At 56.0% G+C, this 24508-nt stretch overlaps 1 protein-coding gene across 2 annotated transcripts in view; it reads left to right on the forward strand.

The window, feature by feature from the left end:
• Positions 1-23085, forward strand: part of LDLR (low density lipoprotein receptor) — a 28430-nt gene extending 5345 nt beyond the window's left edge. Inside the window, exons 2-18 of one of the 2 annotated variants that reach the window (XM_034792293.1) lie at positions 8853-8975; positions 9248-9370; positions 10022-10396; positions 11053-11175; positions 13327-13449; positions 13723-13842; positions 14494-14619; positions 15173-15344; positions 15867-16094; positions 16307-16425; positions 17155-17294; positions 18070-18211; positions 18369-18521; positions 18798-18971; positions 19478-19555; positions 20067-20224; positions 21016-23085. In XM_034792293.1, coding sequence (XP_034648184.1) covers positions 8853-8975; positions 9248-9370; positions 10022-10396; positions 11053-11175; positions 13327-13449; positions 13723-13842; positions 14494-14619; positions 15173-15344; positions 15867-16094; positions 16307-16425; positions 17155-17294; positions 18070-18211; positions 18369-18521; positions 18798-18971; positions 19478-19555; positions 20067-20224; positions 21016-21051 — 2513 coding nt within the window. In that variant the 3' untranslated portion in view covers positions 21052-23085. The remainder of the gene's footprint in view (positions 1-8852; positions 8976-9247; positions 9371-10021; positions 10397-11052; positions 11176-13326; positions 13450-13722; positions 13843-14493; positions 14620-15172; positions 15345-15866; positions 16095-16306; positions 16426-17154; positions 17295-18069; positions 18212-18368; positions 18522-18797; positions 18972-19477; positions 19556-20066; positions 20225-21015) is intronic. The other variant, XM_034792294.1, reaches the window with a different exon arrangement.
• The last annotated feature ends 1423 nt before the right edge of the window (positions 23086-24508 follow it).

Consider the following 24508-nt stretch of genomic DNA (forward strand, 5'->3'; position numbering starts at 1 on the left):
GGGGCAAGGGGGGGGGGGGGGGAAAGGGGCGGGGGGGGGGGATGAGTAGCTGGTGACCCCTGGCTGGCCTCTGGGGGGGGGGCATCTTGCCTGGGGCTCTGAGAGGTGCTTGGTGGGGCTGTTTTGGGGGGCTCTGAGGGGGTGTAAAGTGGAGAGTCCCTGGTGGGGCTATGGGGGGTGCTGGGAGGGGATCTGGGGGTGCATGGGGGGTCTGAGGGGTGCTTGGTGGGGGGCATGTGGTGGTGGTCTGGGGGTTCTGAAGGGAGGGGTGCCTGGTGTGTGGGGGCTCTGAGGGGGGTAATGGGTTTCACACAGCGGGGGGCACTGTCAGGGTGGGGGGGGGACTGGAGAACATGGGTGGGGGGGGGGAGATTTGGCACTGTGGGTGGGGCCACCGGGCTGGGCGGGAAGGGAAGGGGGAGGAGCCACGGGCTGGGCTCTCCCCTCGCTCATTGGCCGTGGCTGCAACTGGCCACCGGGGTGGTCCCTCCCCCTCTGGCCAATGGGCGCTGCCCAGCCTAGGAGCCCCCCCCATGTGACCCCCCCCCTCCCCACATGACTGCCTGACTCCCTGGGGTCTCTCTCAATGACCCCCCCCCCCATAGCATCTGCATCAAACCCCCTCCCCACATGAGCCCCCCACTGTGTACTTCCCCCCCCCCCATGGTGCAGGTCCCCCCCGCCCTCCCCCCACACACCACCCATGGCCAGAGTTGCACCCCAGCCAGGGGGAGGAGGACCTAGGGCCTCAGCCCCTTTGCTGACTTGGGGTTGCAGCTGATCCCCATACTCCTGTCTGTGGCCAAGCCAGACATGGGGGTTGGGGGGGCGGCGCGTGGTCACCCTGACAGCAGCAGGGCCCTGGGGAGCTGCAGCCCGGCGCTGTGCTTGGTCACCGATTCTCAAAATCCATAAACAAGCTTCAGGGCCACGGCCCCGAGGCCAAAGCCCCTTGTCAGGCAGCCTGCGGCGTGTGTGTCCGAGGAGCCCTGCTTTGAAATGCCGAGGGCTGTTCTCAATGTGACCCCTCCAGGCCGGTTCCGGGGCGCCGGCGGGCTTTCCCTTTCGTACCCGGAGTGGTGTTTCACTGCAGTCTTTTCATGACAACCCCCTGTCGTGTCCTCACTTACCCCAGTGCAAGGGGCTAAACCTTTCCGACCTGGCAGCGTCCTGCACCCGTGTGCAGGAACGGGAACCTGTTCGGAAGGGCTTTGTCTGCACCCAAACGCCTGTTGCTTGGAGTGTCAGATGGGCGTTTCCTTGCTTACCCGGAGTGGTGTTTCACTGCAGTCTTTTCATGACAACCCCCATTTTTGGGCAAAGTCGGGTGGCTGGCAAAATTTCATATTCCACATTCTTGAGTGTCTAGCGGTGTGGTTTGCACGTTGGCGCTTTGGAGGCGTTTGCTAGATCTCTAAATGCTCCTGGCCGGAGACTTGCATGGTTTTGGGGTGGGGAGAGATCCTGAACCCAGAGTTCACTCCTGCATGGGAGGTTTTTACACCGGCCTCTCCTCAGGCGCTGCTCTCTGCAGCCAGGGGATGGGCACTTGGGCTCTGTCCAAGAAAGCCGAACAACTCGGTTGTGTGTGAATTGTAGATAGTTGTTATGCCTCTGTAGGGAAATATCTACCTGTGTGTTCAGCAGCCAAAGGTGTCTCTGTAGCGTGGCCGCGCTCGCCCAGTTATCTCTGTAGCCCAAAATCCTAGTTAGCCGAATCCACAGCCCCTGCTTGGGTGCAAACACTGGATCTGGATAGCCGCCATTGCTGTACATTTGGGGGGGTACTGGAATTAAAACTACTGTAGGGGAGCACCTGGATATTTACTAGCTGCAGGTGTTGCTATAGCATTCATCTAACTAGAGCGCCAGGCGGAGTCAGTCCCCTACGAACCCAGCCTTGCCTCTGATTTCCCCAGGGCACGGTAAGCTGTAGGGAACGTAGGGCAGGAAACTCCCATTGACTGTCAACCGAACTCAGGTGCCTTTTGTCAATCTGGTCCTAATTCTGTAGAGTAATTCCACAGTTACTTTGTAATTACTTTGCCTTGGTCTTATGAGCTGTTCCTGATTTTCCCTCTTTTTTCCCCCACCCTGGACTCCTGCCATCTGTGCTAATTGCCTCGTGCCCTTGGTCTTCTGGAGTGTGATTCCAGGAAAGCATTCCAGGCCCTCTGGATCCGTTCCCTTGCTTCTCCGCTTCCTTCTGAAGGCTGAATGGAGACACGCTGGGTTTCAATTGCTCATGCTCCAGTGCGACCCACAGCAAAATGCCACTAATGAATGCACATGGCTCTTTGGATCGAGTACAGCCTCTGGAGTGAGTGTTACTCATTCATCCTTCTGGGCGCTGGCAAGGGCACGATGCCGTTGCTACAGGGAGGTGATGCTCCAGACTCCTGTGCCAGGCAAAGGGGCTTTGCAGTTGGCTTTGCCAGCGACTTGAGGAATTTGACTATATGCCAGGCATTCTTACAAACTAGGCAGGGGCTGGAGTGATGTCTTATCCTGAACTTGTGACATGAGACAGCTGAAATGGAGAGTAGCTGTAGGCTTCTATAACCAGGACTTGCGAACAGTCTGTAGCAAAGTGGAACCTGCCGTGGAAGTGGGTTAGAAATCGGCTGTCACGTGAAAGGGTGACTTGAGCTGCCAAAAAAATCCAGTCCTAAATCTACAACTGGAGCAAATAGAACATCACAGTTCTGCAGTGACAAGTATTTAAAGTTTGCCGAGCGTACTGGCCTGCCACACGCATCTGCTGTCCGCACAGAGCGTGGAGAGCAAAAGGAATTCTTGCCTAGTGGTGACATGTATATTTTTCTCAACTAGTCCTAGAAACAAGAAATTAACTTTTAATTTGATTTTTAGGGACGATAATTGAGGATGTCGATTTGAAAAGGAATTGGGATGGTGGGTTTTTTTTTTTTTGAGTTGCTTAAACTTTTTAATGTAAATTTCAAACGGTTTCTCAGATGGGCGCCTGTGCTGGCCAATGTGGCAGCGTCTCTTCCAAAATACCATCTGCAAACCACCCAGTCCCAGGGTCAGTTGACCATGGGCCGATGGGATGTGGGCTGCCCCAAGGCTGGGCTCAGAAAATCCGTTCTGAGAGTCTTGTCCGCTGATGCCCCTCTCCTGGGGCTCCGCCGTCGAAATGTCTCCTCAATGCTTTCCAGTTTCCTGTTGGCACGGCAATAAAATGGTGTGGCGCGGTTTAGTTGTACAGCAGGTAAATCCCCAGCACCAATGCTGGGGATCAGGCTGCACCCCTCGCTGTACAAAGAGATGTAAACCTCGGGAGGGCCACTCTTCTTCCGCAGTCAATAGCGGACGGGGCCTCCCTGGGCAAAGCTGAATGAGGGGCTTTCTCTTGCAGTGCGTTGACTGAAGTATTCCTTCGAGCAGCCTCCGTCTCTTGCTGGGTTGTGCTAATGGGTTAAAGGGAAGTAGGCTGCCTTGACTGGAAACTGAGCAGCGCTGTTGCAAATTATGCCCAACAATCCTTTTCGTAACCTTGCTTGGGCCCTGCCAGTTTCCCACATTAAAGCTCTGTGTCGGCTCAGCATTACCGTGGTGTGGCCGAGCGGTACGGTTCTTGCCCTTACGGCATGCGAGGGGCAGAAAACGTTGAAATCGGCAAGTGACGCTCTACTTGGCTGTGAGCCCCTAAAAGCTCCCCCCAGGCGAGTGGATGTACTCGGGCCCTTCTCCTGAAAAGCCCGAAAGGTGGGAGCAGCCCCAAAGCGAAGTGAGTGCATGTATGTTCCCGGGCAGCATCGAATAGGGAAACCGGGGTGTCTCCAAATGAAGTGAAACCAAGGGTCAGAGGGGTAGCCGTGTTAGTCTGAATCTGTAAAAAGTCAGAGGCTCCTGTGGCACCTTTAAGACTAACAGAAGTACTGGGAGCATAAGCTTTCGTGGGTAAGAACCTCACTTCTTCAGATGAAACCAAGGGATGTCTCTAGTGCCGCTTTGATGGGTCTGACCTTGTAACAGACAGAGCTGCGAGCTCCTGCTGGCCGTAGGACAGGAGCCCGGCCTCTGATCCCCGAGAGTCTAGCATTTGGCTTGGCTGCGTGTGGTTAAAGTAGACCACTTTAGAGGTTGATGTCCGAGACTTTGGACCGCGTTAGGCGACTGTCACGTTGCTGGGATCTGGCTTCCCCGGATACAGATGCCGTTTGTTTTCTTGGATCCTTCTGCCCATCAGCTGACGTCTGTGTAGCAACGACCCCGTCTGAGGACTGTCTACCCTTAAAACATGTGTGCAGAGTAGAGTCTCCCACCAGCGCAGGTGACCCCCTCCAAGAGGCGGTAGCCTGATGGACGGAAGAATTCATTTGTCAACCTAGTGCTGTCTCCACAGGGACTTGGGTCAGTGTAACGATGCGCTCAGTGGGGTGGATTTTCCCCACCCCTGATGGACGTAGTTAAACTGACCTCCTTGTTCGGTGTAGCCCAGGCCTTTGTGGTGTCTGTTTGTTTTGCAGCTCCCCTCAAGAGATGCAGGGTTTTGGAGCTGTGTGTCAGTGAACTTCCCTAGAGTGAAATCCAATCCAGCAAAGCCCTGTTAAAAACAGAAGGGAAGTCCCAGGTGGCGTGTGGTGCCGGAGAGGAGAGGTGGTGTGGGTTGCACTTTTCAATGCCTTCCTGCCGGAGCCACAGCTGCCATTTTGTCTCCTCCTTCACAGGAAGAACGTTACCGAGCGCCTCTCGGGGTGCCTTACTATCTGATCGCTCCTGTTCTGATGCCAGGTGAAATAAGCCAGCGAGGCCGGATAAAATGCCCGGCTCACGTCCGTTTCAGTGCCACACGATTTGCAAATCAGTGACCGTTCCAGGTCCTGGGAACAGGGGCGGCTCTAGGCACCAGCGAAGCAAGCACGTGCTTGGGGCAGCCCGTTTGCAGGGGCGGCAGCCGGGGGACCCAGCCTGGGAGCTGAGAACCAACAGGGGGCCCTGGGAGCTGTAGTTCCTTGGTTAGCTCCCTGCCTATAGAGCCTGCTCTGGAGCAGGGAAAGAACTACATTTCCCAGCATTCCCTTGGCCACTTCAACAGGAAAGGGGGGACTGGGGAGGGAGGGAGGTAGCTGAGACCTCATGCTGCAGCATGCAGTGAATGGAGAGCTGCCCTGGGAAGGGCAGGGAGACCATATTTTAACATTAAAAAACTAGGACACTCCATGGGGAGGGAGGGTAGCCCCACCCTGCCCCCATCCACTCCCTCAGATTGCCCCCCACAGAAACCCCAACCCATCCAACCCCCCTGCTCCCTGTCCCCTGAGCACCCCCTCCTGGGACCCCTGCCCCAACTGCCCCCCAGGACCCCACCCCTATCTAAACCTCCCTTCTCCTTGTCCCCAACTGCCCCCTCCTGAGACACCCCCCCCAAACTTCCCCCCCCTAGGACCCCACCCCTTACCTGTCCCCTGACAAACCCCTGGGACTCCCATGCCTATCCAACTGCTGCCTGTCCCCTGACCCATTTAACCCCCCCTTCTCCCTGTCCCTTGACTGCCCCCCAGAACCCCCTACCCCTTCTCCAACCTCCCAGCCCCCTTACCGTGCCACTCAGACCAGCGTGTCTGGCTTCGCGCAGCGCCAGACACGCTGCTGCATACATGCTGCCGTGCTCCCCTGCGGAGCCACAGCCCCCCCACCCCCCAGCACCTGCCTTCCAGATTTGAACACCTCAAAATTCAGGAGGGCACAAGCTCAGTTTGGGCGGCTGTTACTTCATTTCTCCCCAATCAAATGTACTGATCCACTGGAACTTGCTGTAGAGAAAGTAGGATAAAATTGAGCGAGAAATGCTTCCCAGGGGTTATTAGGACTGGAATTGCTATTTTCAGCAGCCTTTATTTGTTTGTTTGTTTGTTTGTTTAAAAGGAAGACCATGATATTGTATTGGCAAATTCCCCATAGAAAGAAAGAGGAACAAAAGAATAATAAAGGCACCTCAACTTTTCCTCATTTATGGAGGACAGTCTTATAATGTGCATCCAGATATCCTCTGGTGTGTGGTATCCACACAAGCTGAAAATGGTTCCACTTTACTGCAGTTCTGTAATCATATGGGAACCAATCCTGTCTGTGCACATTTAAAATTCCTGCTGAATGACCCGCCCTGGGAGTGAGTAACCAGTGACCCAGGGCTGCAGCAGAAGGAGGATGCAGGTGGGGGAGAGCCCAGGGCTGGGGCGGCAGGAGGTGTGTGGGCGGGGGCAATGGTGTGGGGGTAGGGGGGAGCCCAGGGCTGGAGTGGCAGGGGGGGGGGGGGGGGGGGGGGGGGACGGGGGGCGGGGGGGNTATGGGGTGGCAGGGGGGTGCGGCGAGGAGCCCAGGTCTGGGACAGGTGGGCATCCAAAAATTTTTTTTTTTTGCTTGGGGCAGCAAAAAACCTAGAGCCGGCCCTGCCTGGGAAGGGCAATGTGGTCAGGACCGGCTATATCCTAGACTTCTAGAAAGGCTTCAGTCTGCCATTATCCCTCCTTATTGGTGCAATCCAATAAAACCCGTAACAAGGTGTATACTAGACACGGACCAACAGCTGCAAAATTCAGCTGGGGGTGTGGGGAGGTTTTTACTTCAGGCCGTCCGATCGCCGGATTTAAACTCTGGTGACGCGACCGGGTGTGCGTGTGAAGGCAGGGAATAGATTTCCATCTTGTGCCAAAGATGTCCCCATGGCTCGGTTGCCTGATGGTGTCTTGTTTGCATAAGGCTATGGCTGGCAAACACGGAGGCGGTGGTGGAGCCAGGCAGGAAAAGTACTTGCCCTTTGAGCGCTTATCTCGGAAGATGAATAGCTGGGCCGGGCGCTGGTGGTGTGATCCTGGCTCCTCCTCGCGGTGACGACTGTGACACCAACTCCCCTGTTCTAAGGGTGTGTGAAGTGAGGTCTTGTGAATCAGCTGAAACTCGGTGGCGTGCAGCAGAGCGGAAGCTGTAGTAACCGTACAAGCAGCCGTGGGAGGAAACCCAGTGCGCCGTGAGTCAGCTCATGCCAGAGCTGTGCGTGTGTCTGTTTCACCGGGCGTGTCGCATGCCAGTCAGGTGCTTCCCCCGGGACTGGTCCATGGGGGGGCGGGAGCCTGCCAGGGCAGAATGGCCTAGTGCCCATGAATCATGGTAGTTCAGTGTAATTCTCTGCGGCCTGCAGCGGGCCTGTCCCTTGAGCTATAGCTCAGTGGTTTGAGCATTGGCCTGCTAAACCCAGGGTTGTGAGTTCAATCCTTGAGGGGGCCATTTAGGGATCTGGGGCAAAGATCTGTCTGGGGATTGGTCCTGCTTTGAGCAGGGGGTTGGACTAGATACCTTCTGAGGTCCCTTCCAACCCTGATCTTCTATGGGTCTGATCACACAATCCTGAGTTGGGGCCCCATAAAATCATGAGATCTTAAAAGTGGCGTCTCTTGGTGTAGGACCTGGGTGGTCCAGCAGATAGAGCACTAGCTCTGGGTTCAAATCCTGGCTCTGTCACAGACCCCCTGTGTGACCTTGGCCCAGTCTCTGGGCCTCTGTTCCCACCTGGATAATGGCCCTACCCTGCGTCCCAGGGGTGTTTGTGAGGATAAAGACATTAAACTCGGTCAGGTGCTCAGCTGTTCTGGTGCTGGGGGGCCAAAGAAGGACCTTGGGTATGGCTGACATGTTTGAGATTCCCCCAGCAGCCAGGGGGATAGATGACTTCTCTTTTAAATTAAAGTTGATTTGGGGGGGAAGGAATGTAAATCACCAGACTCCAGAAGCTGGGCCTTCACAAAGGCTGTCAAATATCCCAAGACGTGGCAAGCATTGGCAGGGCTGAGCCGTTCTGTTCTCGAGTCTGGCTTCTGTCCCACCAGAGCAAGGCGCCTTCTGTCTCCTAAACCCCGTGTTCTCCACGTGCCGCCGTTCCCCTGCAGTGCCACAGAGCGTGGCCCCGTTGGGTCCCTTTTAGACTGGTAGCACGCAGAGTGCTTTGTAGCCGCTAGCCAAGGCATGGGAACTTCGTAGCAGAAAAGGTACCCTGCTTTCCTACTAAAAACTCCCGGCTCCTTCTGGTAGCTTTCACAGCCAAGCAGAGAATATTTAAACAGTCCGCTGAAATTCCCCCTCCAGCCCCTTTTCATCCCGGGCAATGGCACTTCTGACCCTCCTCGGTCTGGCTCGGACCCTTCATGGATGCTGTTGTCCCTGACCCAACACACGCTTCTGCTTAGAAAAGAATTTTGTGGGTGTTTGATTAAACCAGTCGGCAGACACAGGAAGAAGTGGGGGTCTCTAGTCTGGTGATGGTGTTTCTTAGCACTGGTTGGACACCAGCTCCCTGTCTCCTGTGGATGGCAAGGAGAGTTAAAAAGACACTGGTGAAATCTGGACCCACTGAAGCCACAAATTCACTCCCTGCATCTACCATGACGATCTTTAAAATGTGGCTGCGCTCAAGTGGGGGACCCCATCCCCATGGAAAGTGGGGATCCGGTCAGAGCTGGGATAACGGTTTGCATCCAAAGATCCGGAGAGAGCTTGGTTTGCCCCTCCCACTCTCGGATGGGTTTAGGGGCCGGATGCTCGGCTGGTGTGAATCAGGATGGCTCCCTTGGCGTCAGTGGGTCTATGCTGATTTACCCCAGCGGAGCTAAGTTGCTGTGGAGCGGAGGGTCTGGCCCGTTCTCTCCGGCTGCAGCAGACCGGCAGCTGGGGGATACTACAGGCTTTGCTGGAACTTGGCCTATCGGGTCTAGTCCGTCTCCGGCAATGCAGCCTGGTTCCTGATCGAACGTTCCCGAGCGGCTGCTGCCCCCGGGAGACCGTCTTGCTCTCCTCTCCGCGGCTAACCCGGTGGTCTCTTCTCTCCCTGGTAGCAGAGGAGCAATGCGGCCAGACCGAGTTCCGGTGCCAGGACGGCGAGTGCATCCCCTCCAAGTGGGTGTGCGACGGCAGCCCAGAGTGCAAGGACGAGTCCGACGAGTGGCTGGAGACCTGCAGTAAGTAGCTGCTCCGGGTGGCCGAGCGGGGAATCGAGGGCCGATCTGGCGGGAGGAGACGCGGAGCTTGGCTGGTTCTGCCTAGCGAGAGGGGGCAGGGGGGACCCCCGGGGAGGGTGAAGAGCTGTTAAAGGCCAAAGTTGGCCCAAGAAAAAATGGGGACCAACTGGCCAGGGATCGGCACCGTCCGGAAAGGAGAAGGAGGGAGGGAGGGTCTGGGCCGGCTGTGTTAGCAGGGATTGCACCCAGTGCCTGGTCGTTGTCTCCTCCAGAGTCGGTGACGTGCAAGTCGGAGGAGTTCGGCTGCGGGGGCCGCGTTAACCGGTGCATCCCGGCCTCCTGGCGGTGCGACGCCAAGGCGGACTGCGAGAACGGTGCCGACGAGCAGGATTGCGGTAAGTGGCGCTCGGAGACGGGGCCGTTCTGGCCCCTGGAGCCAACGGCTCTAACGGGACGTCCTGCACGCCACGCTTTTCATGGAGCACGGCCTGGCGTCCGAGCAGGCGTGCGGGAGTTTCTGGTGCTGGAGGGACTGGCTTGGTCTAGGGGAAGACTGGGAATCCTGATTGGGGGGAAGCGGGGGGGAGGGTCTGCTCCCAGCTGTGGGAGGGGAGTGGGGGCTAGTGGCTAGAGCAGGGGGAACTGGGAGTCAGGCCTATCCCCAGCTCTGTTGTGACCTCGAGCACTCGCTGCACGTCGACCAGGGCTGGTGCCTGGGCTGCAGTCCGAGGTGTGACCGCTGCACGCGTAGACGGAGCTGAGCTCGCTCCGGGAACAGCTCCCAGGCTGTTACAGGGGCCAAGTCTCCCTCTCCAGCCACCATCCCCCCCCGGCATGGGCCACTGATCACCCCCCCCCACACCCCTTTCCCCCCCCCCCCCCCCCCCCCCCCTCCGGTGTGGGCCGCTGATCACCCCCCCGCCTTGCCCCCTCTCCAGCCCCGCCCCCCGTGTGGGCCACCGATCACCCCCACACACACACGTCTTGCCCCTCTCTCCACCCCTGGTGTGGGCCGCTGATCACCCCCCGCCTTGCCCCCTCTCCAGCCCCGAAGCGCTGCATGGATGACCAGTTCCAGTGCCACAACGGGCAGTGCCTCTCCTTGGCCTTCGTCTGCGACGAGGACCACGACTGCGAGGACGGGAGCGACGAGGCCGACTGCCCCGCCCCGACCTGCAACCCGGACATGTTTCAGTGCAACAGCTCCCTCTGCATCCCCAAGCTGTGGGCCTGCGACGACGACCCCGACTGCCCGGACGGCTCCGACGAGTGGCCCCAGAACTGCGGTGGGCGGGTGGCCCCCACCCCTGGGCCCTGCTCGCCGCTGGAGTTCCACTGCGGCTCCGGGGAGTGCATCCACGCGCAGTGGCGCTGCGACGGGGGCTTGGACTGCCGGGATCGCTCGGACGAGGAGAACTGTGGTACGGCGGGCGGGGCCCGGGAGCTGCCGATTCCTAGCCGCGCGGGGAAGGCCTGAGGCCTGTTCCCTTCCTGCTGGCCCAGTCTCCCCCCTCCCAACTGCCTGTAGTGGGTCAGCCTCGGGCGAGGCCTGGGACCGCCCCGGACACTGATCTGGTGTGGGCGCGTGTTGGCTGAAGCATGGTGGGGGCGGGGAAACCTGGCCTTGCCATGAGAACGGCCAGACTGGGGCAGATCCAGCCCAGTGGCCAATGCCAGGTGCCCCAGAGGGAGTGACCAGAACAGGGCCATTATCGTGTGATCCATCCCCTGTCGTCCACTCCTAGCTTCTGGCAAACCGAGGCTAGTGACCCCATCCCTGCCTGGCCGTCTCCTGGGCTGACCCTGATCAGGGGATGAATTGGGAGTGGCTGATCTGATAGTCACGTCGCCCACCTGCCTCCTGGCAAGCGACCCTTCGTTCAGCTGGCACGTGCTCCCACCGGGACCAGCTCCAGCCCAGAGACACCGTGTGCTCTTTGGGGTCGGATTTAAATAAAACCCCTCGAACGAGCGGGGTAGAAACCCGCCTTGGCTTTCCCCGGGCAGCGGGAAACCCTGCGCCGGCTGTCTTTGCGGCTGGGTCCCCAAATCTCTGCCTTCCTCTCCGTCCCCTCAGCGAAGCCCACGTGCCGCCCGGACGAGTTTCAGTGCAGCGACGGGGCCTGCGTGCACGGCAGCCGGCAGTGCGACCAGGAGTACGACTGCAAAGACCTGAGCGACGAGGTCGGCTGCGAGAACGGTGAGTGGCACAGGGTGGGCCCGGCCGAGAGACCCGCGTGACCTGGCGTTCGACAAGCCCAGGGCCGCCTCCTGTCGGCTTGAGCTGGGTCACCGCTGCTCTCCAAGCTGTTCTGAGACCAATAGTTCCTGTTCTGGCCAGAATCTCTAGCTGAACAAGCTTCTGCAGTCCCGAGCAGTGCCTATGGGACGCTGCACTCGGTGATTTTATGACCATAGGCTGAGGAGTGTGACTATAATGTAACTGGAATATGCTTCACGCAAAAGGTCTCTTGTAAGGTATCATTACAAAGCTTATCATCTACTGCGTGTGATCATCCGATTTGTCTAAATGTACCACTCGTGTATCTATCTGAAACTAGAACTATAACTGAGGGCCTATTGCACTTATGCAAAGTGGGGGCCATTAATGGTGGTTTGGAATCTTGATGGCTCCCGTTAACCAGGACAATTGACTGTAGATGGGTGTGTTTTACTTGTAAGTCTTCCTGTATACGTGTGTGCTGGCAAGTGGGTAATGAAGTCTTACAGTGACATGTGATCATGTCATCTGAACTGGAATCCATCTTTAACCTGGTGCTTTTCCATTGAGAAGGAGGGGGTGGGACCCAGAGAGGGACAAAGGATTCCTGCCTTATGCAAAAGAGATATAAGTGGGTGGAACAGAACAAAGGGGGCTGCAGTCATGAGAAATCCCCTAGCTACCACCTGAGCTGGAACAAGGGCTGGACCAGGGGAAAGGATTGTGCCCAGACTAGGAAGGTGTCTAGTCTGTGAAAGAAACTTCTTGAAACGTCTCTGAGGGTGAGATTTTATCTGTATTCAGTTTTATTACTGTACTAGGCTTAGACTTGTGTGTTGTTTTATTTTGCTTGGTAATTCACTTTTCTGTCTGTTTAATCCTACTTTCTGTATTTAATAAAATCACTTATTAATTAACCCAGAGTATGTATTAATACCTGGGGGGGCAAACAGCTGTGCATATCTCCATCAGTGTTATAGAGGGAGAACAATTTATGAGTTTACCCTGTATACGCTTTATAGAGGGCAAAATGGATTTTGGGGTTTGGACCCCATTGGAAATTGGGCATCTGAGTGTTAAAGACAGGAACACTTCTTAAGTGCCTTTCAGTTAAGTCTGCAGCTTTGAGGCACGTGGTTCAGACCTGGGTCTGTGTTGGAGCAGACGGGCGTGTCTGGCTTAAGACAGGGTGCTGGATTCCCAGGCTGGCAGGGAAAACGGGGGCAGAAAAAGGCAAAAAATATCTGCCGGGGGACCCGCACCTTTTCCCTGGCAGCATGTCTGTTCCAGCGTGCCCGGTGCAACCTCAGAGACGGGAGGGGGCGCTGGGCGTGCGTTCCTGCGTGATTGGTCACCGTCGGGGGGAGAGGGGTTGCAGGGCTGGGTGCACACATGTGCTGACGAGAGAGAGAGAGAGAGGGAGACTGATTCTGTCCCTGTCCCTTGCTGCTGCAGCTGGCTGGCACGGCAGGGTCGGGCTGTTTGTTATGCACGAGACAGGCTAGAGGCAGAAATGTAGCAGCCTGCTTACCAGGAACGTTGTTAATGTCCCTATTGTTAGTTAACGGTTCCCGTTCTCAGTCAATCCCCCAGGAGCATAAACCCTGTGACCGTTGTAAGGCCCCTCCATTGCCAGAGTGATGTAAAGGGACTTTATCCTACGTGGCGGGAAGGGGATCCTCCGCTGGGAAGATCTCTGCGCTTTCGCGCTGGTTTCCTGTGCCATAGTGGCTCAGTGGGGTTGGATTTCGGCTCTGGATTTATTTGACTTACCCCTTTACAACAAAGGCTCCGAGGGCAAGTCAAACACTTCCCAAGCAGTCAATAAAACGTCAGGACAGTCGGAACCCAGCACTTCCCAAAGTACCCAGCCAGGTCCAGGACAATGATCGATTAGCAAAACTGTGGGACTTCCACGTGGCGTGAGCTGCTGTGCTGGGCTCTTAGCCGGAGGAGAGGGCAGAGTGAACACCCCAGCCCTGGCCTTTCTCTGCATTGCTGGAGTCCGCTGGCAGCCTCTCCAGCTCTTGCAGATGTGGTTGAGTGAGGAAGAACAGCCATCCAGGGCTCGTCTCTCTTGCAAGAGAAGCCCAGCATGAAACTCAAGAGAATCTTCTTCCTTCCTTCCAGTGACTGCCTGCGAAGGGCCTGACAAGTTTAAGTGCCGCTCTGGGGAGTGCATCGCTCTGGACAAAGTGTGCAACCGGCAGCGGGATTGCAGGGACTGGTCCGACGAGCCCATCAAGGAGTGCGGTAAGAGTTTGCTCTGTCTGGCGTTGGGCCAGAGGAGGGCATCGTCCGTTCCAGGGAGCACAGCTGGGATCCCAGGTGTCTTGCAATTTGGCTCTCTCACCTTTGCTATTGAAATGCTGGCTCCTACAGACTCTCGGGTGGGTTTCGAGAAAGGGCGGTCAGCACCTCTGCTTCGGGCCAGCGCGGTGTCTCGACGGCCTTGGAGGGACGGGTGGGCTAGGTGACGATGCTGAGCAAAGCTCTTCAGCTCACGCCAAGTCGGTCTCCTTCCAGATACAAACGAGTGCCTGGCCAACAAAGGCGGCTGCTCCCACATATGCAAAGATCTCAAGCTTGGCTACGAGTGCCTGTGTCCTGAGGGCTACCAGCTGGTTGGCCAGAAGAAATGTGAAGGTAGGTTCTCCACCCCTCCGTCAAGCTCCCGCCAACTGCTAGATATGGCTTTAAAATCCACTGCCAGCTGCGGGGACCGGTCCGGACCAGTCTTAATGGCCTCGCGCTGGCCGTGGGGGAGATTTCTGCAGCTTTGAGGGGTAATGTCTGCTTTTAAGCAGCAGGCTCGGAGTCCAGTGACCGCTCCCAACGGCACCGCGGCTGGCCAGTGGAGGTCCTACTCCATCCTGATCTAGGCAGGCCTGTTGGGTGGGAACAGGCGTGTGACGGCCAGTCCCCCCCTTGCTGTGCAGGTGGCTTCGCTCAGCGTAGAGCAGCTGGCTTTCCACAGTGCCCTGCTGATGAGTAAGGCGACCTCTGGCTCTGGCCGCCATCCCTAGCCCTGAAATCGGGGCGAGCCGCTTTTTATTACGGTGGTAAATGTAGCTCCCTTTCTGAAGCCCACTCCCCGGTCTACCTTGGCAAGACCCCTTTTGAGTATCTCAAACTGAAATGCTCCCCTGGGATTGAGACCCAGCAAACGCGTGCGGCTCTCTGCCTCCCGGGAGTTCAAAAAGAACTAACTTTATTTCTCTATTTCAAATCTCTGCTGGGGCGTCCTGTCTCTTGCGTTTCGAGGGGGTTTTAACGGCTTCCTCTTGGGGTTTGCAGATATTGACGAGTGTCTGAACCCCGATACGTGTAGCCAGATCTGTGTGAACCTGGAGGGAAGTTACAAGTGTGAATGTAACGAAGGTTACCAGCTTGACCTCACTACCAAAACCTGCAAAGCCATTGGTAAGTCAGCAACTCCCGGTTCTTGGGGACGCCTCTAGTGACCTACACTCCCATGTCTTTTGGCCGGGCTGGGCTTTTAAAAAATACTGCAGTGTTCTTGGAAAACTGGGGTTTGCTTCCCAGTGCATTGCAGCATCTGGTTCCTAGTCCCTCCGTGAAGCCAGGCTGTTCCAGGACTGCCCGGTGCCCACCCCAGGGACTGCTTTTAAGACACTTCCCTGCCTTAAGATCAGGTGGCGCTCGCAGAATCTGAGAGCAGGATGTTTGCTTAAGAAAACGGAGTGGTTAATGAGAAACCAACTGGCTATTTCCCAGTGCCTGGCGGTGTCAGGCGGAAAGCGCCCTGTGGGATGGGGGCTGTGGCCACGGTTGTTGCCATGGTGACAGCCGGTGTCTTGGTATTGGACTGTCTATCGCTGTGAACTTCCAGCTCTACCTGGCGGTTCCCTCTTCCCGTTCGGGACGGGGACCTGGCACATCTTGCCCGGGTCTAAGCTAGCGTGACTGTCTGGCCCTGTCTCATGGCCCCTCTCTTCCTTCCCGGCCCTGCCAGGCACCATCGCGTACCTCTTCTTCACCAACCGCAACGAAGTGCGGCGCATGACGCTGGATCGCAGCGACTACGGCAGCCTCATCTCCCACCTGAAACACGTGGTGGCTTTGGACCTGGAAATCGCCGAGCGCAAAATCTACTGGTCTGACCTGTCTCAGAAGAAAATCTACAGGTAAAGCTGGGGCACCCTGGCTCTGCTAGCGACAGGCGGGGCCCCAGAGACACACTGAGCCGTGGGAACCCGCCCCAGCAGGGTGTGAGAGCCACCCCCAGCTGATCGACCCTGCAGCGAAGAAGCTAATCACGCTTCCCAGTGGAGGGGGGTCCATATAGTGAAACCATGAGCCCCTTCATGGTAGCCGCAGCAGAGATGCCTGGGAGGTCTCCTCCCTAGGCTGGGAGGGGTGATGCATGCTGAGACAGGCTGGGGAAAAGCTGGCCCCGCTGCTCCCTTAGCTGTCCTTGTCCTGCGCCTAGAGGCCGTCTGTCTTCAGGACTGTTGGTCTGGTGTCTTCTCACCAGTGCCAGAGTTTGCCCTTGACCCGACGCAGTTCCGTGGAGTTCGCTGGCGCTGCGCCGGCTGGCCCGTTGTCTCTGCTCAGCCGCGGCCCCGCTGTGAGGACGCGCTTGGTACCGCTCCTCCAGTGCCGCTGGGGCCGAGCCCCGGCTCTAACCCGTCTCCTCTCCCCCGCAGCACCCAGCTAGACCAGGCCGACAACTCTACCCACCACACCACTGTGATCAGCACCGGCCTCCGAGCCCCCGACGGCATCGCCGTCGACTGGGTCCACGGGAACATCTACTGGACGGACTCAGCGCTGGGCACCGTCTCCGTGGCCGACAGGGAGGGTGCCAAGAGGAAGACCCTGATCGAGGAGCCCGGCTCCAAGCCACGTGCCATCGTGGTGGATCCCAGCCATGGGTACGTGCCTTTAAAGCCGTCTCGTGTGTAACGGGAGGAGGGGAAGCGGCAGTTTCCTCTGTCTGCGTTGCTGAGGGGACGTCTGATGCCCTGGCAGGAGATGGGCTCGAACTCCATGCCCAGACTCGGAGCTGTCTCCCCCATGTCGCGCTAGCTTAGCGGGTCCCCGGTGAGCGGTGCTTTCTAATCTCCTTGTGCTTCCCTCCTGGCAGCTTCATGTACTGGACGGATTGGGGGACTTCTGCCAAGATTGCCAAGAGCGGGCTGAATGGCGTGGACAGCTTCCCGCTGGTGAAAGATGGCATCGAATGGCCCAATGGAATAACTCTAGGTATGGAGGGTGGGGGGGTGTCTGTGGGTCCCACTGTTCCCCGACAGAAGGGCACGCACAGAACTGAAAGAACATTCCCTTGAGGAGCGCCTGGGGAGGAGAACTCAGGTGGAAACTGATCGGAAACCCAAAGGGAGTTTGACCAGTGTGGTTTCACTGGCCTGGGCACAGGATGCAGTGACCCCTTTCATCCCAGCGTTTCTATGGGTCCGAGAACCACCATCGGGGCTAGAGTATAACTAAGATGCTTAAAGCTCCTTCCAGTCTAACCAGCTTAGTGGGGGGCAGTGACCCACACAGAGGGGAGTTTATTGGCCAAGTTTTCAAATCTGGGAGCCCAAAACTCAGCTCCTCAGGGAGTGAGTTTCTTGGGAGCTTCTGAAAATCAGTCCAGTCCACTTACTTAGGAAGATCTAGATTTAGGTGCCTAAGGCCAGACGTTGTCTGAAGCGAGGCTCCTGAATCGATCGATGACGTGTCCCGTTTCAATCGGGTTCCTTTGACCTCTCGGCCACGCGGCGTACGAGGAGTGCTGCTGGGTGTTTGGCAGCGCTTTGGGGAGCGTTCGCACGGACTGGAGCGTAATGTGTTCCTTTCACGTGGCTGGATTCTCCGTGGCTTGGCTGAATGGGGAGTCTGACTTGTTTAGAAGGCCTCTTAGCTGAGTGCTTCAGCTCCCTGCGAGATCTCTGTGTCCTGGAGCCTTCACCGTGCCCGGGTCTCTTTCAGATCTGGTAAACCAGCGCCTCTACTGGGTGGACTCCAAGCTGCACTCCATCTCCAGCGTGGGCGTCAACGGGGGCAGCAGGAAAACGATCCTCGAGGACCAGGAGAGACTGGCTCACCCTTTCGCCGTCACCGTCTTTGAGGTGAGTCTTGGGTCGAAGCTCCTCTGTCTGGATCAGCCTTGCGAAATCCACGGTGGAAACTTGAACGTCCTGGGCACAAAATCCAAGTACCTGCCCCTGGCATCTCCCCACTTTCAAACGCAGCTAGTGACGCGGGTGCCTCTTTGTGACTGCCTGACTTGACCCCTCGAAAGAGGCCTGGCTTTTTCCCCTGCCCCCACAGCGAGCGCTGAGAACCTGCCCCCTGAAAACCCAGCCGCTTTAAGGGATCTCAAGTAGGACCTGCAGGAATTGCTAGTCACTCTTGGAAAACGTTCACCTCCGAGTTAAGCCTGTCCCCGCACCTGCGGTAGAGACACTGAGATTGTGTTGGTGGGTGACATTGCAGTACAGGCTCCAATCCGGTCTGGCACCACCCCGTTCTCCTGGGGGCTGTGTAGACGCAATGGAAAAGCCAGTCCCAGGAGCTTACAGCTGAAGTGCTTTGCGCGTAGGGGCTGGTCTGAATGGGGACGTCGCTAAATCTCTAGCCTCTCTTCAACCCCTGATTCAGTCCGTCGGGTCGACTATCCCACTTGGAGGAGGAAGGTCGGGGACTGCCCGGACCTTGCACCTTGCAGAGCTAAGTGATGCAACGTGCTCTGGAGCCAGAGGCCAGGCGTTTGCTGCCTCTTTCAATATTTGCTCGTGTCACTGGCACATGCTGTTGGGTTTTTTCGGTGGGTGGGTGTCGGGAGGAGCCAGTGGCTAACGAGGGGGGCGTCTTTTTGATTCTCCATCTCGAATCCCCCTTCAGGATAAAGTGTTCTGGACGGATATCCTCAATGAAGCCATCTTCAGCGCCAACCGCCTGACCGGCGCCAACGTCACCCTGGTGGCGGAAGACTTGTTTTCCCCGGAAGATATCGTCCTGTATCACAACCTGCGGCAGCCGGCAGGTATGGCAGGCGCTCATCCGGTCGAACCGGGGCGTGTGGACTGCATGACTCTCTCTGCCCCCGCGTTGGGATCTCCTTGCAGAATCCCTCCGTCCGTCTCCGCAGCCCCACCCCGTCGCTTTCGGTGCTCAGGCCTATACTCTCTGTGCCCTCCCAGGTGTCAACTGGTGCGAGAACCACCCTCTCCCGAACGGCGGCTGCGAGTACCTGTGCCTCCCGGCCCCCCAGATCACGAGCCACTCGCCCAAGTACACCTGTGCCTGCCCCGATGCCCTGCACCTCGCTGCAGACATGAGGAGCTGCGCCAAAGGTACGTGGGGGAATCGGCCAACGCTTGGGGGGCCAGGTGCCAGCTCCATGTCCCGCTGCATCTGTGCCGAGCTTTCTGTAGACGGCCCGGTCCTGTTGGAGAGGGAGAGTGTTCCCTGGTGGTTAGAGCAAGGGAGTGGGGAGCCAGGACTCCTGGGTCCTATTCTCAGTGTGGTTGTTGACCCCCACCATCACACAGGGAAAGTCACTTGAGCTCCCGAGGCTGCCAGTAAAAGGGGCAGAGAAACCTCCGCTAAGCATTAAATTCCCCTCCCAGATCCAGCAGTCCCCACCGCCCCCAGCACCACGCCTCTGGCCCGGCTGCTCACCACGACCAGCACGCTGAAGCAGACAGCAAGGCCACCGGCTGCCACAGCTGGGGTGCCGAACACGCATGCCAGGGACGGCCCTGACCTCACCACGTCAGAGATGGTCACTCTCTCCCAGCAGGGTAAGAATGCCTTTCTATTCGCACCCCAACCCCCCCAACATCCTCCCTTGTCCAGAACCATAGCTAGAAATGCTGTCTAGTGGTTAGAGCAGAGGGGACTGGGAGTCCTGACTCCTGGGCTATGCTCCCAACTTGGGGAGGGCAGCATGGTCTAATGGTTAGAGCTGGGTGTTCTTGGTGTCAGGACACCTGTCTTCTATTTTTGGTTTTGGGAGAGGAGTGTAGTCTCACGAGTAGACGCCAGGGGAGAATGGGAGTTGGGACTCCTGGGTTCTAATCCTGCCAAGGCACCAACTTGGCTGAGGTCACTGGGCTTCTGTACCTCAGTTTCCCCACCTGTAAAAGGAGTCTGACGCAATCAGCGGCAGAAGAACTGGGAGTCAACCAGTCGCTCTGTCCGATGCTGTGACCAGTGGGATTTCTGTGCAGCTCCTGGGATAGACAAGCCATACTTTCCACCAGCCCCATCCTTTGCTGCATGCTAAGTGGCTTCTCCCCTCTTCCAGCTCGCAACGATGTTGCTGCTGAGACCAACCAGGACAAGCACAGCGGCCCCACTGCGCTCTCCGTTGTCTTGCCACTGGGTAAGTTCCTGTTCCTAAAACGCTGGCTGCCCCGAGCCGCCTCCTTTCTCTGCGAACGAAATCACCGGGGGCTTGGATCCTGGCTGTTCCTCGCCTTGGCTGCTGAGGCGTCTGGCCGTGGCCATCGGGTTCAGCGGCTTGCCCTGGTCTGGAGTCGGGAAGGAATTTCTCCTAGGAATGCGTTGGGGATCCCTGGGGTGGGCGCCTGCCTCAGTTTCCCCATCGGTGCAATGGGGAATAGCAGCGCTGCTGTGGGGATGAACACATTGTGAGGCACTCGTAGTCCCCATCAGCGGGGTCTAAGTACCAGAGAGAGACCTCGGTTACCTCTGATCCTTCCCTCCCATTGGCGATTCACTCTGTGCTCCATGGGGATTTCACATCCCAGCATGGTCTGTGGTGAATCAATCTGGACTGTACCATTGCCTTGCGGGGGTTGAATAGAACTTCTCGGGTCTTGTGTTTAATTCCAGCAGTTACAATGTCTCCCCTCTTCCCCTCCCACCCCCAGTGCTCATTAGCTTAATCGCCTTCGGTGCATTTCTGGTGTGGAAGAACTGGCGCCTCAAGAACATCAACAGCATCAACTTCGACAACCCCGTCTATCAGAAAACGACGGAGGACGAGGTTCACATCTGTCGGAGCCAGGACGGATACACGTACCCATCGGTAAGCAGGCTCCCCGCCAAAATCCAGCTGCAAAACAGAGTCTGCGAGCCGGGAGGTCTGCAGGTGGCAAGGAGCCCATGGTCCAAGTATGTCCCCTGTCTGTCTTCCAAGAGCCGCGGGCGTGGCCTGGATGCAGGGCTGGCAGCCAGGAACGTCTGAGCAGAGCTGGGCCAAAAACTGCGTTTGGTTTGTCAGCAACTCGGAGAACGCACAAAATAAGATTCTGGGTTTTTTGTCCGCTGCTCGTCCTGAAATGAATTGCTTAGACAAAAAGCTGTTTCAAACACAAACATTTCATGTGGGACATGCCAAAGTTGGCTGCTTCAAAAAATGCAGGGAAATTGACTCCTGTATTTGAGACACATATTTGCGGGGTCACTGAATCTGCTTTGTCAAGAGTTTTGGGTGTGTGTTTCCCACCCAGCCTGGGGCTTTAGCAAAGTCACTGCTCGTCTCACCGATAATATTTCACACCTTCTCAGGAGGCTTGGGAATACACTGCCCCCTACCCAATTGGAATCGGAGTAGCTTAGCTGCTGGCAGTATAGGGGCTAGGACACTGTTAAGGGGAGTTCTCCTTTAGCACAAGCAATTTCTGAAGCAGAAGTTCCTGCATCCTGTTTGCCAATGGCTGATACACCCTGGCTAGTCAGAGCTTCACCCAGTAGCGACAAACCCTGAAGTCTGAAGCAGCGGCTTCGTTTGGTTTCTGAGGCATAGCTAGATCCCTGCCCCGTAGCTTGTCCGAAGGAGAAACCTTTGGTAACGGCTGAAATGTATTTCCTTAACAGAGACAGATCGTCAGCTTGGAAGACGACGTTGCGTGAACCTAGGACGTACCTCCTGCCAGACTTTGCTGCTCGTTTCACGGGAGGGAGGGAGGGACGCGCCACGTCTTTCTCCCCCCGGACTTTTTGATTCTTTAACGACCGTCCAACCCGCCTGCAGTGCCGCACCACTTCCTGAGTAACTTGACGAGCCTCGCTGCTTCTCCCCCAACACACTGGTTGCTTGGCGCTCGGGGGAGGAGACGCATGTGGTTTGACTCTTGGGTTTTTTATGTTTTATATATTTAATACTTTTTGTATCCGATGCCGTCGATTTTTCCCCCCCCCCCGGGGACGTACCTGCTGGTTTTCTTCCGTTTGATCTGGGACAGGAGGAGAATTTTTCTTGCGTGTGAAGGAGAAAAGAAATCTGGCGGGTGGAAAGAAACACAACTTCTCCGGATGTAAGCTGGGAGTCCCCCCGCGCCTACAGCTGGTCGATGTCACTAAAGGACTAACGGCAGGGAAGAAGGATGGAGCCAGATCTGTATCAGGGACTTAAAAACCAAATCGGTGCTGCCATCACATCTGTACTCCGTGTCTGTCTGCGTGCGCCCCCTCTGGGGAATGGATGTTTGCTTAGGTCTGGAATCCCGCCTCCCACCCCGACACACATGTACCATCTCCCTTTCCCAAGCAGGATAAGTCTTCAGACCCGCCCCCGGGCAGATATGGCACAACCCAGGTGCTTCTCTTGGTCGGTGACGCTGGCATGGGTCATGCTGAACAGGACGGTTCCTCGGAGATGGGCCGGTGGGTGCCGATTGTCATCGCCGGGTTCAAACGCTGGAACGTCTCCCCCACCCGCCTTGCACTTTTTTGGGTTCTTTTCAGGGGGGTTGTGTGTGTGGTGTTTTTCTTTTTTTTTTTTTTGCACAGTCCTTTGTTTTTTCCCTCCCTCCCTCCCTCTTGCGGCCCCCGCCAACCCTGCAGCGCAAGGAAGAAATCCAGGTCGGGTTCAAAGAGGTGTCATTGCATTAGCCTCTGGCTGGGAGGGCAGAGAGGAACAGCTTGTGCTGGCCGGGGCAGTAGGGAACGTACGCCACGCGAGCGTGGTCTGACTCTTCTTCCCGTTTACCGTTGCCACATGCCTTAGCACTTTGCGTCTTGGTAACGTCTAAGCCGGCTGCGCGCCCCTCTCCCTTCTTACAGCCCCACCCCTGGAACTGCCTTTTTATTTAAAAAACAAAACAAATGTGCGGGACTCGAGTCAGCTCGATTCTGCACCCTACCAAAAATACCCAGAACGAAACGTCGTCTAAGCCTTCATGAGCAATGAAGCTTCTTTCTACCCATGCTCGAACGTGTACTGGCATTCCCTATGCACGTCTATGGACTGATAGCCCGGTCCTGCATTGGAGCGACTCTGCTCACAAACGTTCGCGGGATCAGGGCTTAAATGTGGCCTTTCTGATCTGAGTTGGTCCCTTCCCCGTTGTCTCTGCGGCGGGGGGTTCTGCACGGATGAGTTTTAATGATAAAAGTGCAGGGAGGCCGCCGTAATGTTACGAGATCTAAAGGTTAAAGATCACAAAGGGACAACGCTCCCGCCTTGGTGTAGCACTCCCGTTCCCTCGGGCCGGGGAACAAGGCTACCCACCAACGCGGAGAACGCGCCCTTCTGGCCTGAAGCTGTGACCGATTCAACTTCTCTCTTATTTCGAAGGGTGTAAATAACTGTGTACAACTTATATATAGTATCTATTGTGTGTTTGTATATGTTTGGTCGGAGCTGTTTCCTGTATGTAAAATAGGATTTATTTATTTTTCTTGATGTTTGCGTTAATTTCATCCTTCATCCCCTCTTTCTATTTTGTTTTTGGTGTGGGGGGGGGGGGTGTCTCCACCTGCCATCAAATCTTTCACAAATCTAAAGGGATGTTTGCACTACTGACCGGACTCCGTGCCACAACCAGCGCCTACTGGGGAAAAGTGCCGCCTACAGTCGAAGTGTCACAGATTTAAAAAAAAAAAAAAATCTGTGTTCAAATTTCTGGTCTAATATGATCAATTAAATTTTTGGAATGGAAACGATCCATAGAAACTTCAGTGTGTCCTTCTTTGTAATTAGTATAGAACCTGAATGAGTCACATCTCCCTTTCTAATGGGGGGGTGGTGTGTTTTTGTGTTTTTTCTCTCCCTCCAACCCCCTCTGCCCCGCCCCCCCCCCCCCCTCCAGTTCTTCTGACTCTCAATTCAGGAAAGCTTGACTTGCATGAGCCCTTAAGCATGTGCTCAAAGCTAAGGGCGTGCTTTCCTGAATTGGTTTATTTTTATTTATATATAATATAAAAACTAAAGGCGATTCTTACAAGTTCTGTAGACTGCATGTTTCCAGGTTATCTCCCCATTGGGCGCACCTACTTGTAAATTGCCTTGCTGATATTAATCATTAACTGTGTGGCGTATATTAATCTATTGATCTCTATGTCAGTTGCCCTCTTTAACAGCATAATCCGTAGGTTTAAATGTAACCGTCTGGCTCCACAGCCAAAGAGAACCCTTACCCTTGCACTTTTATTGAAAAAAACCAAAGACATTACTTCCCAGCCACTTACCCTTCAGTAAGGGGGTTTGATGGTAGCGTAGTGGATGCAATACGATCAATCATTAGACGCTAGCTACCTGGAGCATGACTTTCCTGCTGATTGAAGCAAGGGCTGCTGCATGCGCTGTGGGGCGGCCTTCATTGCTTGCAGTCAGCGATGGATCAGAATACGCTGCCGTCTGTTTTATTCCCCTTCTCGCCTGTGGTATCCGTGGTAACCAAACCTGAACTATGTTCTGCAATGACTTTGAATACGTCCCCCCGAAGTCTCGCATGTGACTTCAGATTAAGGCTCAGGTTGGCTGCACTCATATATTTAAAGCAAGTGACTTCCTCTTAAAGGAAGGAAAAAGCCACCCTCTGGTAACTTTTTTTCTCTCTAAACTTTGTTGCCTTTGATATGAAAACTACTGCAAACTACCCGCAACCTAGGTTGTGTTTTGCAGCTTCTGTCCTCCGTTACCTAAACCAACTTCTAATATGGGGCCTTCAATCCACCGTGAAGTGGTGGCTTTCTCTCAAATACAGAAACCGTTGTAAGGAGGAGAGTTCTGTACTCCGTATCCTGGGGCGCTGCTAAGGAACTAGGCCTCCAGATGTTAATTCCACAGGTGTTTCTTGGCTTTACCAACAAGTGATGGATGGAATAAATAGATAAATGTCTATCAGGGATGGTCTAGACAGTATTTGGTCCTGCCATGAGGGCAGGGGCTGGACTCGATGACCTCTCGAGGTCCCTTCCAGTCCTATAATCTATGAAGGAGATATATAATTTTTTTTATTGTAATGGACAAAGCCTTCCCCCTGGGCTCTGGGTCAGGCCCAGAGGACAGAGCCTGCAACGTGGAGAATGTTCCCTTTCCCTTGCAGAGCTGCGTCCAAAAATCAGCGTACTCTTCTCCCAGTCT

Source organism: Trachemys scripta, chromosome 16 (genome assembly GCF_013100865.1).
Source record: "Trachemys scripta elegans isolate TJP31775 chromosome 16, CAS_Tse_1.0, whole genome shotgun sequence".
In the NCBI taxonomy this organism is placed as follows: Eukaryota; Metazoa; Chordata; order Testudines; family Emydidae; genus Trachemys; species Trachemys scripta.